General features: G+C 37.3%; 1 protein-coding gene across 1 annotated transcript in view; it reads right to left on the bottom strand.

The window, feature by feature from the left end:
- Positions 1–9342: 9342 nt before the first annotated feature.
- Positions 9343–18329, bottom strand: part of bmpr2 (bone morphogenetic protein receptor type 2) — a 108758-nt gene continuing 99771 nt past the window's right edge. The window contains exons 10-13 of the mRNA XM_008114966.3: positions 18154–18290; positions 15777–15949; positions 13507–14786; positions 9343–11401 (exon numbers count right to left, since the gene is read on the bottom strand). Coding sequence (XP_008113173.1) covers positions 11151–11401; positions 13507–14786; positions 15777–15949; positions 18154–18290 — 1841 coding nt within the window. The 3' untranslated portion in view covers positions 9343–11150. The remainder of the gene's footprint in view (positions 11402–13506; positions 14787–15776; positions 15950–18153; positions 18291–18329) is intronic.

Below are 18329 nucleotides of genomic sequence, written 5' to 3'. Positions count from 1 at the left end.
AATGGCCAGATTCTGACTTCAGTTTTAAATTAAACCTATAATATTATATCAATATATAATATATAATTGTATAGTTGGCTCTTGGTATCCACAGGAATGCGATTCCAGGATCTGCTGGATGCCCAAGTCTCATTATATAAAATGGTGTAGTAAAATGGTGTCCCTTATATAAAATGGCAATATCAATGTTTGTTTTGGGGATTTTTAAAAAAAGTATTTTCAAAATGTGGATGATTGGATACATGGATGTAGAATCCGTGGATACAGATATTTCTGTTTTATGTTTAATCCAAGACATATATTTGGTGCTCGATCAATGTAAGTAGCTTGATGATTCCAGTAGTAATGATGAAATGCCTTGTGCTATATATTTACTATAGTAAATTTGTTACTACTGATTAATTATACGCTTACCATTTATGAAGGATTCTGATGCAGGGAGCAGAAAAACAGAGGAGCCAGAGTTGAAGGTTTGGTGTTGCAACTTCATTGCCCTGATCAAGACTCAAGAAAAGTAGGGTTCCTTGCACCACAATAAGTCATGTCTGATATAGAGAAGTTGCAGGTGCAAGAAGAGTGCGACAAGCCTTCTGTTCCAAGCTGCTGGAATTCCTGAACAAGAATTCCCATCCCTATGCAGTTCTCTTAATGCGTAGGGATACACTGCACAATTCATGTAATGAGGATGAATTATATCCTGCCATATTTTGTCATGGGACAAGTGTTCTGTTTGGCAGCATAACAGAAAGGACTGCATCTAAAAGCAGATGATATCCAGCGTGTACACAGAAATATGTTATGGTAATTAAACACAAAAGTCCATATTTGACACTTGAACCTGGCATTCTTGGTTAATGTATTGTGAAGGTACATAGATGGCTGGAGTTAGATAAGGAAGATCTGATTTCCTAATCCCCGCTCAAATCATGATTCATGAAGCTCCCCCCCCCCCCCCTTGAGCTATTAACTGCCTGAGTGATCTTGATTTAGGGGACATGATTTCATAACTCTTCAGTTCAGCTATCGGGGGCAAATTATACATTACAGTAATAGTAACTTTGAACCCTGCTCAAATTTCCACCATTCTTTGATATCAATAAAGTTCCCCAAACCCTGATTTAGCATGTCTTGATTTAACAATCCTTCTCGCCCCGCAATCCATTTGCTACTGTGCTTAGACACTGTCTCTCCCTGCTGTCTAGTGAACCTCTTTTTTCTGAAACACCATCACTCCGCAGAAACTTTTTTGAAGGCAAAGTTGGTTGTTCAGGAAAGAATTGGCGAGAAAACTCCCGTTTGTGAAATGCCTAGTGCTCTTATAATTTTGGCTCCAACACTACTAACTCTTGGATCATTTGATGCCTTTATAGGCCACTTTCTAAGACACTGCTCCTGTGAGAAAAGCTTACATACAGTGAGAATATGAACAAAATCAATGTACAATGTACAAGGAGCAGTACATGGGTGTTTTTGTTGTATTTCACCACAATTGCAGAGAACATATTAGACTTAGGTGGGCAGAAACACATTAATAAAAGGCTCTGTATCAATTTAGGTTAGTGGACTGAACAGAGGCATTTGGATATAGTTCACGGGCCTTCAAACTTTTTATGCCGAGGGCTGGTTCACGGTCCCTCAAATATTGGGGGACCGGACTGTTATTTCAAAAGAAAAAAATGAAGGAATTTCTATGCATACTGCACATATCTTATTTGTAATGTAAAAAACATGAAAGAACAAGCCAATATTTAAAATGACAAACAATTTTAACAGGTTTCTATCGATAGAATCAAAAGCTGCTGCTAAGTCGACAAAGGCAACAAATAGATGTTTGGTAGGTCCGGCAATGGCTCGCTGGGCTAAAAAATACAAGGTCAAACACTGGTCGATTGTACTTTGTCCTTTTCTGAAACCAGCCTGTTCAGGATAAATGATTTGGTTATCATATTCCTAGTCTTCTAATTTGTTTAACAGAAGTCTACTATATAACTTTGAGTCAATATCTAAGAGGCTAATAGGGCGATAGTTGTTGGGATCTTGTTTATCACCTTTCTTGTATACTCTGCTTTCTCTTCAGATCGTATAAATTTTTCGCATAACCAGTGAAAACAGAGGAATTTTTCCTCCTTCAGCCCCCCCTCCAATAAAATGGGACTATCCTTCTCTATTTAGGCCTCCTTTTGGCCTCTGCTTGGATAATGGGGCAGTACCGTCTATAGAGTTTAGGGCAGGGGCCAGGTAAAGGACCTTGGAGGACCATATCCAGCCCACGGGCCTTAGCTTGGGGACCGCTGATATCATACACACATCTTAAATGATATACTTATTCCTAAAAGTATAATAAAAGTTACCCTTTATTAAAACCATTTTAACACTTTTCAAAAAATCCAGAAGCTACAGATTTGTCAACTCGCAATAAAAGACTATTAGACAAAAAAAACTTTATGTACACTTAACATATCAGGTGTATTAAAAAATGGGAAATTCAGGTGGTTTTCCCTTGGGGGTAGCATTCATGCCATTCAGTATCCTGTCGATTAATAGTATTATGATAGTCATCTAATTTAAATATTAATGTTTTATTTTCCATTTATATACCCATATTTAAGTCAACTTGCTTGTTCAATGAAGCATTTGTTTTAAAAAAGCTTTCCTCCAACAAAAAATAGCATAGGCTCTAAAATGGCCAATGCTCTAAAGCAGGCATGGGCAAACTTCGGCCCTCCAGATATTTTGGACTTCAACTCCTACAATTCCTGGCCTCAGGCCTGTGCGGGAAAAGGAAAGGGCCAGAGTCCAGGAATTGTGGGAGTTGGAAGTCCAAAACACCTGGATGGCCAAAGAGTGCCCATGCCTGCTCTCAAGTAACTGTATAATTACCGGGATGATTGTGATTGAATCACTGATTCAAAATTACCAGTAAGTTGAAAAATAAGGTTTACTTCACATTTAAGGAATATGTAATTATTTTATTTTGGAGAGCTTGTACTATATTTTCAGAGCTATAGCACTTTAATATTAGGAATGAGATATTGTTGTAAATCATTTTTCTGCTGCACCATATACATTTGACATTAACAGCCATGCAAACATGTCCATTACAAGCCTAGGAAGAATTGATTTATCTGCCTACTCATATCAGTTTCTACTAGTGCACAGATTGTGAGACATAAATTCTCTTCTTTCAGTTTTGAAACGGATTTTCACCTGAGGGCCTAGAGGCAATTTTTACTTACCACAAGCATCCTGTTGAGAACTATTTATACATCTAATTTATAACATATCCACAGCTGAAAGTACTGGCAGATGTTCAGTGTGGATATCAAAGACACGGTATATGTGGCCACATGTTTTCCTATTTTTTTTCCAACATAGCTGCCTGAAGAGACATCTGCTGGCAAAGGAAGTAACTGGCAAGTAGAATAAAAAAGGGCCTAAATATCCTAAAGATATTAGATCTTATCTGATCTTGAAAATGTAAAATGCGCCAGCCCTGTTTAATATTTGAATCAGTGATCACCAACAAGTGCCACGGTGGCGCAGCAGACTAAACAGCTAAGCTGCAGAACTTGCTGACCAGAAGGTTGGGAGTTCGAATTCGTGGGGTAGAGTGTGCTCCCTTTGTTAGCCCCAGCTTCTGCCAACCTAGCAGTTCAAAAACATCCAAATGTGAGTAGATCAATAGGTACCGCTTCGGCAGGAAGGTAATGGCGCTCCATGCAGTCATGCTGGCCCCATGACCTATGAGGCATCTACAGACAACGCCAGCACTTTGGCTTAGAAATGGAGACAAGCACCCCTTCCCAGAGTCGGACTCGAATAGACTTAATCTTTACCTTTACTTTATAGATTAGACTTCAGAGAAGGAAACTGGTGAAGTCACCTCTGAGTATTTTTTGCCTAAGAAAAACCTATGGAATTTGTGAGGTCGCTATAACTCAACAGTCGATTTAAAACTGCATAATACACACACAAGGTTAACGTATCTCAAGGATTTTTTGTGTTAAAATGTGTTCAGAGGTGGTTTGCCATTGCTCCCCCCTCTGAGGCTTAGGAGAGTGTAACTCGCCCATGGCCAGCTAGCGGATTTCCATGACCAGGTGGGTATTTGAAAGCATATACATAAAAAGACAGGCAAATTGAAACAAGCCATTTTCATTCCATGTACTGTGCTGTGGTATTGAAGATCCAACAGTGGCACCTATTGGTCAAAATGCAAGAGTCATTGAAAGCACACATAAACAGCAGACGTTCATGAAGGTGATTTTTATTAAATGGATTAATGCATCATTTTACAGCAAACCTTTTCCTGCCCACCCACCCTCCCTTCCCCAAACCGAAAGAATATTTTTTAATGTTCCGATCTGATTTCTTTGTAACAATACAGTCTTTATATACAGTAGAGTCTCACTTATCCAACACTCGCTTATCCAACGTTCTGGATTATCCAACGCATTTTTGTAGTCAATGCTTTCAATATATCGTGATATTTTGGTGCTAAATTCATAAATACAGTAATTACTATATAGCATTACTGTGTACTGAACTACTTTTTCTGCCAAATTTGTTGTCTAACATGATGTTTTGGTGCTTAATTTGTAAAATCATAACTTAATTTGATGTTTAATAGGGTTATCCTTAATTCCTCATTATCCAACATATTCGCTTATCCAACGTTCTGCCGGCCCGTTTATGTTGGATAAGTGAGACTCTACTGTATGTGCATTTATAACAAAGCATTTTGTTATTAGTGTTCATAGAAAACTCTTGAAGTGGCTTTCAGCAATGTCAGCTTTTGTAGTGGCATCCACAAACGATTTAAAAAAGCAATACATTTCATTCATAGTCACTCTGTTCTGCACTACACAACTTAAACAGTGTAGCAAGTTTAAGGGCAGCTTATACAAAAGTAGTAAAACTGATCACTAATAAATTCAGCATTTCAACAGTAAAGAGAGAGAGGGGCTACGATAACAAAATGACTAGCTATCAAGACATTGCCTTTGAGGGATCCTTTCAACCTCTTGACATCTTACTGTGATAGAACTGCAATGCAGCTTAGTGTTTTTCCAGTTTGAGAATGTACACATAGTTTCATACAACATCTATGAGTATCACCCAGTGGTTGGCCACTATCCCCAGATATCTTTGTAGGAAAGAAAGCCACCTCATCAAAAAGTGTGTTTCAATCCTTCATGTCTGTCAATGAAAGCTTTCAGCCTTACATGCACACAAATACAACACACTCTCCAGTCTGAAAAAGCAAACAGGAAATACAGTCCAATATACTAAATGAAAGCAAAGAGGAGAGTGGCGCTCTCATTGTTTTATCTGCTTATTTTACCATTTACTTTTGATTTTCTCCATTATCAAACTCTTAAGTGCTTCCCAAGGATATAGCTGCAAGAACATCATCAAGAATACAATGCACACCACTGTATTGGTATCAAACAAAGATTCGATTGTGAAAGACTCAAAACTTCAGGTTGGCCAAATCTGAATCAAATCCTTTTAAACAATTTAGAAAATACTGATGCACTAAAGGTAAAGGAAATATATAGAGAAAAGAGAAAATAAGACAATTTCCTGTTTTCTGATCAAACTTCTTATCCATCTGTTTTCTTAGGTTTGAGTCTACCAGATGTAATAAAGTATTGTATATGATTTGTTTTGTTTTATTTTCTCAATAGATGTATTGTAATGTCATGGCTTCTCTACTACAGAGAAGCTTAGTGAGCGTTTCATGCAACAATATATTTGATAATTTAAAGGTATTACAGGACTTGGTGCTGTTTTGCTCCAGTTTATAAAACAGCTTTATAGATGGATCCTTAAAGATGTAGTAATTTCTATATTCAAACATTTTATATAAGCTGGAAAAATAACTCTTGACTACTCAAGAGCACGCAGGTATTGTATTATCTGTTATTGCCATTATCACTAAAACTTTAATTTATGGGGGAAATCAATATGGACAAACTGTTTAAAATGCCACTTTTGCCTTTCCATTTAGCACATTTTAAATGTTACACTTGACAATGGGGAGAAAGTGGCTTCCCTGGGGTCTCTGGAGCAACTGCTGTGTCCACTCCTTCCATCATCTTTTTTGTGATCTTCAGGTTGATGAGGGGGATTGCACAGGTTACTCTTAATGACCCCTAAAACCTTTTGCAAGTGCTCAAACTGAGCACTTACCAAAGACTGATTTTTCAGCTGCAGTCACTGGTCACTCTCAGAAGATCAAACTTTCTCAGGGGAAGAATCAGAATGAATATGCATCACTGTGAAAAATGGAAAAAGCTGAATCCTGGTGGTTTTCCTCAAGAAAGTTCTCCCTGTCCTACATACAGAGAGCTCTCTGCACTACAGTAAGGTCCTCCTATCCACAGATTCAATATCCACCATTTCACTTACCCATGCTCCAAACAATATCCCCTCTCTCCCAATCTCTAATCCTCTGGAGTGATTCTATGGTATGCTTCAGTCCCAAGTAGGATTTGCTATTATTATCCATGGTGTCAGGTATCCATGGATGGTGGTGGTCTTGGAACATATCCCCTGTGGATACAGAGATCATACTGTACTACTGAAGAGCTGTTGGAAAAAGGCCTATGGCATCCTGTGACCTTCAAGAGCTAAAATTGCATCTGAGATTAAACTGAATCTCTAGTTTAGTGGTCCTAGGTACTTCTCTTTTTAAAATAAAGTAACCAGAAAAGTTGCAGAGGATAAAAGGATATCCTTTTGAAGGCAACCTGCCTGCCAAAACAGACTCCTTAAAGTAGTTCTCTCAGTACAAGAAAACTAAATGGTGGGAGAAGGAAGGAAGGAAGGAAGGAAGGAAGGAAGGAAGGAAGGAAGGAAGGAAGGAAGGAGAAAAATAAGCCCAATTGCTAGTAAAATTTGGTATGGATAAGTTAATGAGGTTCACTATGGTTCAAAATTAACCTGAAGGTCATCAGATACATTAAGTAACTAATAATGAAGTAAAAATAGCTAAGCCTGTAATTGTAGGCTGAGCATTGCCTACTGAAATCATGTAATTATACAATGTATCTCAAAAAACTGTAATACTGAAAAGATGCCTTTGTTGATTGGAAATAAAAGCATTGCATATATAATGTGATCAAAAGCAAAATAGAAACTGTGCTTCATTCTACGCACTGATGGAATATGCTTTAATAAATATTATAGCAAGATTTACACTGAAATAGTTTATCAGGGATAATCATACTGAAAAATATAATGAAGGGAGTAGCCTTTAGAAATGTTGCAGATGGGAGAGTTTCTTTCACTGATATGAATGTACAGTCTGTTGGCACTTTGTCCCAAGATGTCTGTCTGTCTGTCACTTCCTCAGTTATTCACACAAAAAATTATGTACTGCTCCTGAGCAAAATATTCAAATGAGATGACAAGAGCCACATGAATTGCCTCATTTGTTAAATCTAATGTGAAATCCCTAATGCCATCAAGGGATGATCTTTTTTACACTGGTTCTCCATGAACTAAATATGGCACAGTAGGTATCCGTTGAAGTTTGGTTCCAGGAACCACTGTGGATATCATAATCCAGGGATGCCAAATCCCATTATATATAATGGCATAGTGAAATGGTGTCCCTTATACAAAATGGCAAAATCAAGCTTTGTTTTTAGATTAAAAAAAAACTATTTTCAAGCTATAGATGGTTGAATCCATAGATAGGGAGGGCCAACTGTAATTGATTACCATATCTTCGTATTTTTGAGGGCTTATTTATAGAATTTGAGCATAACTACAGGAGTGCAATCGCTTCATGTATACACCATTTCTCTTCCCCTCGGTTTCTGGTTGAGCATATTGTTTCTGTGGTGTATGCATGTAGAATTAAAGGGGAAAATTACTATTAGAACAATAAATATTTGAGTTGCTTTGTAATGGAATTTTGACCCAAAACTAGTGTCCATTTAGAGAAATTTGTTCTAACCAAATCACAAAAGTATGTATTTTCTGACATATTATCTTACTCCAAAGTACTTATCTCTCTCCGTAAAGGCCATTTCATTGACATATTGTCGGTATTTTAAGGAAAACAGCAGAGATCCCCCTGCACGATAATGTTGTAAGAATTATTGGAGGGAAAAAATGTCAGTTTCACAACTCAGACCCCTTCTACACTGTCATACAATCCAGATTATCAAAATGGATAATTCACTTTATCTGCTTTAAACTGGATTATATTAGTCTATACTGTCATATAATCCAGTTCAAAGAAGATAATCTGGCAGTGTAGAAGGGATCACAAAGAGGGATCACTTAAATTATCATGAACATTTAAACTTGGTGCACCAGTGAAATCAGTTGAACCACACACGATGGTTTTCAATCCATTTCGAAGATTAGAATGATACCAGAAATGTTTGTGATAAAGAAAATAATGTGTTGATTAAAGTATGACATAATATTTAAATTTTTATGTGTATGTTTCAACATCCCTATATCCACCAGACACATTGGGGAAAACATGGACTACAGTGTTCCCTCGCTACTTCGCGGTTCACTTTTTGCACCCTTGCTGCTTTGCGGGTTTTTAATAAACACTAAAATAATAGTATAAATCATAAAATAATATTATAAATCCCTTATAAATTCCTCTTTCTATTTCCTTCCTAATGACAAACCTAAGGAAGGGAGAGAAAAGGAGGCTGAAGCAGCTTTGTTTTCGCCTCACAAGGCAGCGGCAGTGGCGGGTACGCGCATGCGTGTGCTTGAGAGGCAAGGAGGGGACAGAGATGCTACTTGCAAACAACACAAATATAGCATCCCTACTTTGTGGATTTTCACTTTTCGTGGGTGGTCCTGGAATGTAACCCCTGCGATAAGTGAGGGAACACTGTATTAATGAACAGACTAATCAAATTTTAAAAAATTGATCGAAAGGAGGTGGAAGATCATGTCTCTGAACCACTGAAGTAGGAGAGTGTTGATAATGAGAAATGTGAATGGGGAAGTGAAAGCTTTTTAAAAATGTGCACCATGAGGTGGAAGATGACTGACGGAGAGCTTTATACATTAATTAAGATGCTGAATTCTATAAATTATCCTAATTTGCTTATTATATCTTGAAGCAGATTTTTATCTCATTTAAACCAATTCAAATGACCACTTCTGTTAGCCTATTGAATTTGCGTGTGAGGTTTAGGGCTCTGTAACTGGCTGCCTATGATGGCCCCAGGGACAGAGTTCAAGACCCCATGTGTGCAATTTCACAGACACCATGATGAAGAACAGAATTAACAAAAACAATTTAGCAGACATCTGAAAAACATAACTGAACATTCTGACAGAAACTAGGGTGGATATATTCTGCTGTGATTTTATTGTATGGACTACGTAATTGTTTAGTCAGTCCTGGATCATGACAATACAAAACTAATGTTTTTATTCAGAACATACTATACTAGATGCTATGTAGCTCATATAGAGATATAGATATATACTGATAATGTTAACAAAAGCCTGAATAACAATTGAGACAAAAGGGCTTTGTTTCATGCTGGGACAAGGGCCAATACTGACTATCTTCTGTCTAGACAGATGTCCCTACTGACTTTCAAAATGGTGGTTAATTGGCCAAACATTTTATTAGCTATGCACAAATATGTAGTGTTACATATATTTTGAATTCTTCTTCTGGAGAAAACAAACTTGATATGTTGTCATGATAAGCAGGAGTACTGTTTGAAGAGAAGCAATAATGCAAAAAGGGGGCGAGTCTGAAGAAAATGAATCCATCTCACTATTCTCTAAACTAGTAAATGACACATAGGTGATGCAATGCTGATCGCAATCATTTGGGCAGTAAAAATAATAGAACCATCAGAACATATCACATTACTGTCAAACAACCAAGTTCACACTTTCGTCTCTCTGTTGAAAATCCTGTCTTCGTAACTTAGCTACAATAGGTTTTTTACACAACGTATCAAGAGGAAGTTAAAATGTACTTTTCAAAAAGCACTGACAGCATTCATTAAGAAAAAGCATGTACATAAATATAAACTATAATTGTCAAATTGTATAAAAAATAAAATAACATGGTAGACAGCTCGGGTTCGATTCCACACACATACAGTTTCAATTCTTTCATGCATCCTGATTTTATGAAAGATATGCCACAAATCAACTATCCAGGGTTTAGCTTTCTTGGCCTATAACCATTCAACGGGACACATGGTTATCAAGAATCAAGCTTATTGGGAAGATAATTACTCCCACTGGTTGCACAAATTGACACTTTGATTCCTTACAGTTTGTTCAATATTTTCTTTCTTAGAGTTTTCCAAACTTGTATCACTCACTATGAAAAAAGAATTACACTGCATTAGCCTGAAAGGATGAAAGGAAAAAAAGATTTGTTCTTTAGTGTTTTAAGCCTTTTCAAGGCAGGGAAAAGCATGCATTAACTGCGATCTCAAAGCACACATACTGATAGATACAAGCAGTTGCTTCAAAGCTGATTATGCTTTGCGGAGTTCACAGTCGGAAACCACTGGCTGCCAAACTGTTCAAGTTTTTTTAAAAAAAACATTTTTAATTCCAAAAGAGAGAATGTGTAAAATGGGGCTGGAAACAGAAAGCATACTGTGAACTACAGACTATTGCACATTTCAACATAACACAAGTGAAAAATGAGGAGTTCAAAAGATAATACACTCTGACACACACAAACATACGAATGGACTTATGCACAGAACTCAAAACATGAACAGCAGACACCACTGTTGCCAATTGGCTTATCTGTTTAGTGACCTTTGACACGGGTCCAAACTGATTATCAGCAATACATTTTTTCTTTTTGTTTTTTAAAAAAAATATTTTGAGACCACAGCATTTAATACACATATATATATAATTTTGTGGTCAAAGACAGACAGATGTAATTTTGCAATACTAAATAAAAAGTGCAAAAATGTTAAAAAAAGAACAAAATTAAAAATATGGAAGCATAAGCTAAAAATTGTCTGCATAGCTGAAATCTATTTAAAGCAACTCTTCGGTAAGGGATGCTGACAGAAGAAAGCAGGTTTGTTTTTTTAAAAAAAATGTCTTCTGCATGTTTGTTTAACAGAATGCAAAAATGTCATTTTTGTCAGCTTTCAAACAATTCACAGACAGTCCACTCCTGCATCCTTAGACACCATAGTTGTGGCAGTACCTCCATCTACAAGGTAAACAGCTATGCTGGACTTAGAACTAACCACCCTATCACCACCATTGTTGTTGACTTCACAGTCCAGTGGTTCTGTGGAGATGACCCATGTGGAAGGACGCCACCGCTTAAGAGAATAAGGTGTTTTCACACGTTTTTTGATCTTTTCTCCTGAGCCCGGTTTGCTATCAAGGGATGACTCGCTCACTATAAAAAGGAAAGAGACATAAAATGGTCATGAGGCAGAGACACCTTAGCCAAATACTAGACAACATGCTCAGCCAGCTTCAATTGAGTCAGTCTTGGTAAACCAATAACATCACAAATAACCACAAACATTGAAACACACCTACCATAAAGCCTTGATACTTTTAGCACTGATTTATAAGATGAATGTGTCCATTGGAACAATGATAAAACATGGATTGAAAGAATTGTATTTTTGAAGAGAGATCTGATATCCCCTACTCTGGATCCTTTTACTGAGAGTGAATTACATAAGTAGCCCTTGCAACTGCAGGTAGTGGATTACACACGTTAATGTAAAAATCTAGAACACTACCATTTTTTTTGTTCCTGGTTTGAAAATGTTATTTCCTGTATAATTGTGTGCTACTTACTTTGAGACTAGTTGTTATATTCCAGAAACTTCATTTTTGTGGCTCTCCTCCAGCTGAAGAGAGCTGGTTATTATACTAACATGTTACAGAATAAGATATTAGTGTTCACACTTAAGTTCATTTTCCATGCCTAGGAACTTTTTCAGTGGGGGAAATTTAGACAACCAACCCCTACCCCTACTGGTAGATTAAAAGGTTATGATCCAGCAAAGGATACACTGTAAGGTCATGCTGACCACATTCTTTGACTGAAAGAATACATTATACAATTCCAATGGATTCATTAGTATTAAAATAGCAGTTTAGAATGGTAATTGAATGGAACTGAAAATGTAGTACTGCTTCCACATTATCGTAAAATTGCAAGAGAACCTTCAGATGGCAAACCAAAATCAGTATCCAGAGTAATCATACATTTTAAACCCTATGTTCGGCTCCTGCCGATCTGTAACAAGGAGTGTCTATCAGTCCTATTGAAACTATTAAAAATAAAACAATTTGTTTTATACACAAATGTAGCACAATTGTGAACTTCCATGCATACAACAGAGACAAATAATTGTATTGGAATCCAATGAAACCTATTAAGGTATACACAGGAATGTGCTTTCATCACCTTCCATAATGTCTGCTCATACATCTGTAGAACAATACAGAACAGTTTTCAGGATATAAAAGTATTCTAAAATGTGGAAGAATTAACAGAATACTTTCATTTAAAAAGGGATAATGTTTATATCATAAAGTATCCTAAAATATAATGCATACCTTTAGCTGTAATACATCTGTTAAAAAGAGTTGCAAATCTTTCAGTCAAAAACTAAAATACTTTGTTTCATTCAACTAGAAAACATTGGCTCAGGGAGATTTTCCATGATACTTTCCCTGCTCAAAAGGTAAGTCAGCTGTTGCCAGGAACAAAGGCGTACACTTCTAAGATTACGATAGAAGTTTCTGCTACCCTGTTTCCCCGAAAATAAGACATCCCCAGAAAATAAGACCTAGTAGAGGTTTTGCTGAATTGCTAAATATAAGGCCTCCCCTGAAAGTAAGACCTAGCAAAGGTTTTGTTTGGAAGCATGCCCGCCAAACAGAACACCAGAGCATGCAGGATCGGTAAATGTATGTACCATAGAGTGTTGTACATGGAAATATTGGTAGTAACAAGAAATTCTTGATAGGATTCACAGTTTGTCTGGTAATACTGGTTTGTGATGACAACTACTGTACAGTATATAATAAATGTTCATGTTTTTGTTCAACAATAAATGTGAATTTTTCTTCATGGAAAAATAAGACATCCCCTGAAAATAAGACCTAGTGCATCTTTGGGAGCAAAAATTAATATAAGACACTGTCTTATTTTCGGGGAAACACGGTATGTTGTTCAGGTACTACTGCGACTTCATCAGGAAGCAGAAATGTTCAACACCTCTCCAAAGATTATTTTGATACTACAGTGAAAGGCAGGTCATATATAAAATATATAAAAAGTTTAAGTAATATATTTAATTGGAAAAACACAAACATTTTAAGTAGAACAATTAAAATTACAGTAGCTATGATCATCTCTATTTATGTTTGGCACAGGGAAAGCAAACAACAACTTGACTATTTGTCAGTCACATTAAAAACAATTACTTTCTAAGAACATTTTGTCAACATGCCCTTATAAATCCCACCAGTACTCACACTGCATGCTACAGCTGTCTAAAATATTTGTGGCTGATAAATCCAGGGAGTTAGGCCTCTGTGCTCTTTTAGTACGGGTCTGTTCAGAATTTGGTGCTGTTCTCATATTGACGAGAGTACAGACACCTTGTCCTGGACATGAGTTGCTGCTGCTATTGTTGTTGTTGTTGGCATTTGTTCGGCCATTATCCAGCGAGCGCTCTCTCCGATCAACCAGACGTTCCAGAACACCCTCATCATGGCTCACTTGCTGCTCCCGCCTTAATAAGGGCTCATGCTCATCAGGGCTTGAGTTGATATTCAGACGGCTGTCCTCTCCACTGAATTGGTTCTGCAGCATTTCCTGGGCCCTGTGTACTCCTGAGCTGGTTGATTGGCTAGATGGCACTGTACCATTGACATACTGGGTTGGCACAGCATGAGAGTTAATGGTATGACTTCTTCCTGCCACTTCATTTGTGGTCACTGTTACCACATGAGGTTCTGCAGCACTGACAGTGTTCATCTTGGCAACTCCTGTTTCTACTTGCTTCAAGTTTGATTTGTGCTTCCCTCCGAATTTCAGCCGAGGCTCCTTTGTGGAGTTTTTGGTGTTTAAGGGTAGGGTGGTAGGCCTCTTTGGGAGATTCTGTTGCTTGGGAAGAGGATACACCTGAGCAGGCTGAACATCTGGAATTAGGCAGGCTTGACCATTTCCAGTTTGTGTGAAGTCTGGTTGCCCTGTTGCTTCTACTGCAAGCTTTATCAATGGATAGAGCAAGCTGGAGCTGGTGCTGCTGAGTGGATCTGGGCCACTGAACTGCTTAAGGGAATGCTCCATCAGGTTCTCATCAGAGCTTTCTTTCAGGTTCTTATCCACTTCCTTTGGATCCAATTTATTGGTCTCCAAGTCCTCCTCTGTCAGCTGTAGACAACCAGGGGTCGGCCCAACACCATTTCCTGCACTGACGCTTATGTCACCTGAGTGGGGCATTTCGGATATGGTGGTCATGCCAGTGCTTGGAGTGAGGCCTGTTGTGTTGGTGGTGGTTGTGTTGGTGGACAAACTTGTGACACTTGTCTCGGGACTAGGAATACGGGCTTGTGCTTGCTGCCGCTCATAGTTAATTGAGTTTCTGTTCTTCTCCCCAAGTGTCAGTGGTGTGCTTGACAAAGAAAGTTCAGAGGAAATGTTCTTCACTATGCTATCATTGTGGTGAATTGAGTCCTCAATGTAAGATGAAGAAGAATAATCTTGATATGGTCTGATCTTTGGCACACGCCTATGGTGTGACAAGTTTCTTTAAAAAAAAACACAAAAAACAGAAAGCTATTAGAATTAAGACAATGTGGGTACTAGTTATATTTTCTCATGATATAGGTATCTAAGACGCAAAATGGGTAGTTTCATGCTGCAAACACAATTATCGTGGGAATTTTCTTGTGGGAATGTCTCTACTGGCATCATATTAATCAAGATTAGCAGTCTTCTCTCATATTCTCTAATGCAGTTGTTCTCAACCTGTGGGTCCCCAGATGTTTTGGACTTCAACTCCCAGAAATCCTAACAGTTGGTAAACTGGCTAGGATTTCTGGGAGTTGTAGGCCACAACACCTGGGACCCACAGGTTGAAAACCACTGCTCTAATGGTAAAGTCAACTGTAAAAACACATACAGTTTAACAGTCTTATAAAAGTTCATATTCTTTCTGAACAATTTTCATACTGAGCAGAACAATTTAAACAAAATTGTGTGTTGCCCAGTAACAGATTATCTTTAACTTCACCACACCAAGACTAGCACAGCAAATGCCTTTATATATGGTAATTCATAGCAAGCCACAATTGCTGGTCTGCCCTTATGTGATATTTTTGCCAAATCTCTTTTTATTTTCCTCTCATTGTGTTTTGCGGATGATAAGTGAGATGGGAGGAATAGCTGTGTTTATCATGTTTTTGTAAGAATATGGCTAAATGTATAGATGTGACATGACAATTCTGCAGCTAAGTATGACACAAAACGAGTAATCAAGGACTGTGACATTTCATTTCTCAACCCACACAACAATCATGACAACTGACATGCTATTTAGGGAAGGATCACATTTCCCCAGGTATCAAATTATTGTGATTTCAGTGCTCAGAAAATGTGATATCTCTGCTGTCAAAGCTCATCCCTGAGGGAAAGCACCTAATGCATACACAGGAAGCTTTAAAAATGGTTATACTGCCACTGGCGCACAGGTTTTGGGAAGAGGATGCACATGAACTCCACACATAGTACTACATACCGCTCATTTTGCATAGCTGTAGACATAGGGTTAACTGTCGGGCTAACAGATCTATTCCTCTCCCAAATCATCATAAGTTCAGCCATCCTTTCTTCTGCACACTGGGCAGTCAGTCGAGCTTCAGCGTCCTGATCCCAACAGTCTTCTATTGTCTCTTTCAGCGATCTCACAGCCTGTAAAGTAAAATAAGACTTGATTTTCTTTCTCTTTTTTTATCGTCAATAGGTAAGCTAGTATCACTTGTTTGTTCCAATGGTTATTATTTAAATATATATATTTCACAAAATATCTGAGGATTTTACAGTGCTAGAAAATCATATCAATTTATGATGATTTAAAACATCAACAATAATAGTTTTAAAATGCTAAATATACATTAAATCATTTATCACTTCAAAGATGATAAAGTTAGATTGCTGATTTTTAAAAAAATATCAAGTATTTTAAATGGTCACATAGTGCTATTATTAGGTTTAAAAGAGCTGTGTTGGAGCAGGCTGATTTAGTTCTGCCCACTCTGGCCAACTAGTTTTCCAAAGGAAGACCACAAGAGAACTCGCTTGCTGTTGTGACTGTATCAAAGTAGCACATAAGTAGTATATAAGCCATTGTGACTAGTAGCTAGCCATCTTATCCTTCATGCATTTGTTTAACCTTCTTTCAAAGCCATCTAAGATGTGGGCCATAATCACACCCTATGGAAGCAAATTCTCATTTCATCTATTTGCTGTGTCTTTATATTTTCTTGTCTTATACTTGTATAATAATCTGCTTTTGTCTGTCCTGAATCTCCCAGTGTAAAGCTTCATCAATGATCTTGGATTCTAGAGGAAGAGACATTGCTCTTGTCCCACTTTCTCTATCTTATGCGTAATTTTATGCATGACTCTGACTTTTTTCTAAATTAAATATGCTCTGATCTTTCCTCACTGGGAATTGCTCCAACAACAAGGTAATTTGGGTAGACCCTTTCTCAGACTTTTTCCAACTTCAAAGTATCATTTCTGATTTGAACACTTTAACAGCACAATCCCACGTAACCAGAAACAAGCAGGATATAAGAGTATGTAGCAGTGGTTCTTAACCTGGGGTCCTCAGATGTTTTTGCCTTTCAACTCCCAGAAATCCTAACAGCTGGTAAACTGGCTGCTAAACAGGTTGAGAACCACTGGTATATAGGGTTGCACACACAAAGATATCAGTATTTTTAATGACAACACTGGTAAATTTTGTCTGTAAAAGGCATGTCAATATGATGGCCCCAAGCTTTTTGTTTTCCTGACTATAGTTAAACTACTGAATCAAGTGGATTTACCAAGATGTTGATTTATCATTCAATAGTTGATTCAATAAGTCTACTTAGGATTAGCCACAACAAGATCTAATTTGAGACAAGTAAGCTTGCTTTCAAAAGCAATTCTGCTAATGTTCATTTCGCAAAAGAATGAATAATTAATAAACATAGCATGGGATTTCTTTCAGTAATAGGGAATTTGAACTTATTCTGCATGTGTGGCGACTAAAATAATTTGTAAACCTACATTCAGATGATTCAGTATAAGATTGCTTATATGGGTTTGGCTATTTTGTAAATTTCAATTAAGGAACAAACCAAACAAAAATGTCTTCAATCAAATAGTTCAAAATAGTACTGTGTTTTTCATTGTGCTGGACTGACATTGTGATGACACCTAGCAAAGCAATTATAAATGAGACAACAGAAGGTGTGAAATGGATCACCTGCCACTTCTGTAATCCTGCTGGCTATTGCCAGTCTGTGTGCACAATATATATGTGGGTGGTCTTACCAAATTATTTTCTAGAAAATATCCCCACCACCAAATCCTTTCCCTGTTGGCTTCAACAGATAGGAAAATAACCTGGCATACCCCCACTGGAGGCTTACCATTACCAGAAAGACAATGTGTGACAGTTCTATGCCCATAGAGCTGGTAGAGTGAAAAATGAATCCCTCATTTGCTGAGGGAGCTTTTTTATGTCAACAGAATTCATCTTTAATCCTCTTCAGCCAGGTAACCTGAGAGGTAGGGTTACACTATTAAATCTGTGTAATCAAACATACGTTAAGATATATAATTGTCTAATAGTGATCAAATTGTAGTGAGCCTTTAAATCATGACTAAAATTATTTCAAAAATTAACACAGCATACACAACTGAAATAGGAAATTTCAGTTCAATTTTATTTTTCACATAGTATCTCCACATAGTAGTTGCTTAAATCTTATACTAATCTAAGCAACTACAACAATACATTTTAAACTTTAAACCAACATTGTGTTTCTATTTCCATATTCTAGCAGTGTACATATTATTGTCAAATGCAAAGAAAAAACGGAATGTATTTTGCTTCTCACCAAGCTGTTCTCTTTCCAGGCCTCTGGGAATTTTGGTCTTTGCTTTTCCCTTGAAACAAGGACTTGCATATCTTCAAAAGTAGGGTGGTTTCCAACTTCTGTTTGGAAAGCTGTCTGGAACTCTGGCACTGATTCTCCTGTTTGCAGAGAAAGTTATGTAAAGTACTTTACAATTA

The sequence above is a fragment of the Anolis carolinensis genome, chromosome 1, assembly GCF_035594765.1.
Source record: "Anolis carolinensis isolate JA03-04 chromosome 1, rAnoCar3.1.pri, whole genome shotgun sequence".
NCBI lineage: Eukaryota > Metazoa > Chordata > Lepidosauria > Squamata > Dactyloidae > Anolis > Anolis carolinensis.
The sequence above is the reverse complement of the archived record's forward strand: the minus strand, read 5'-3'. Positions and strand labels throughout refer to the sequence as shown.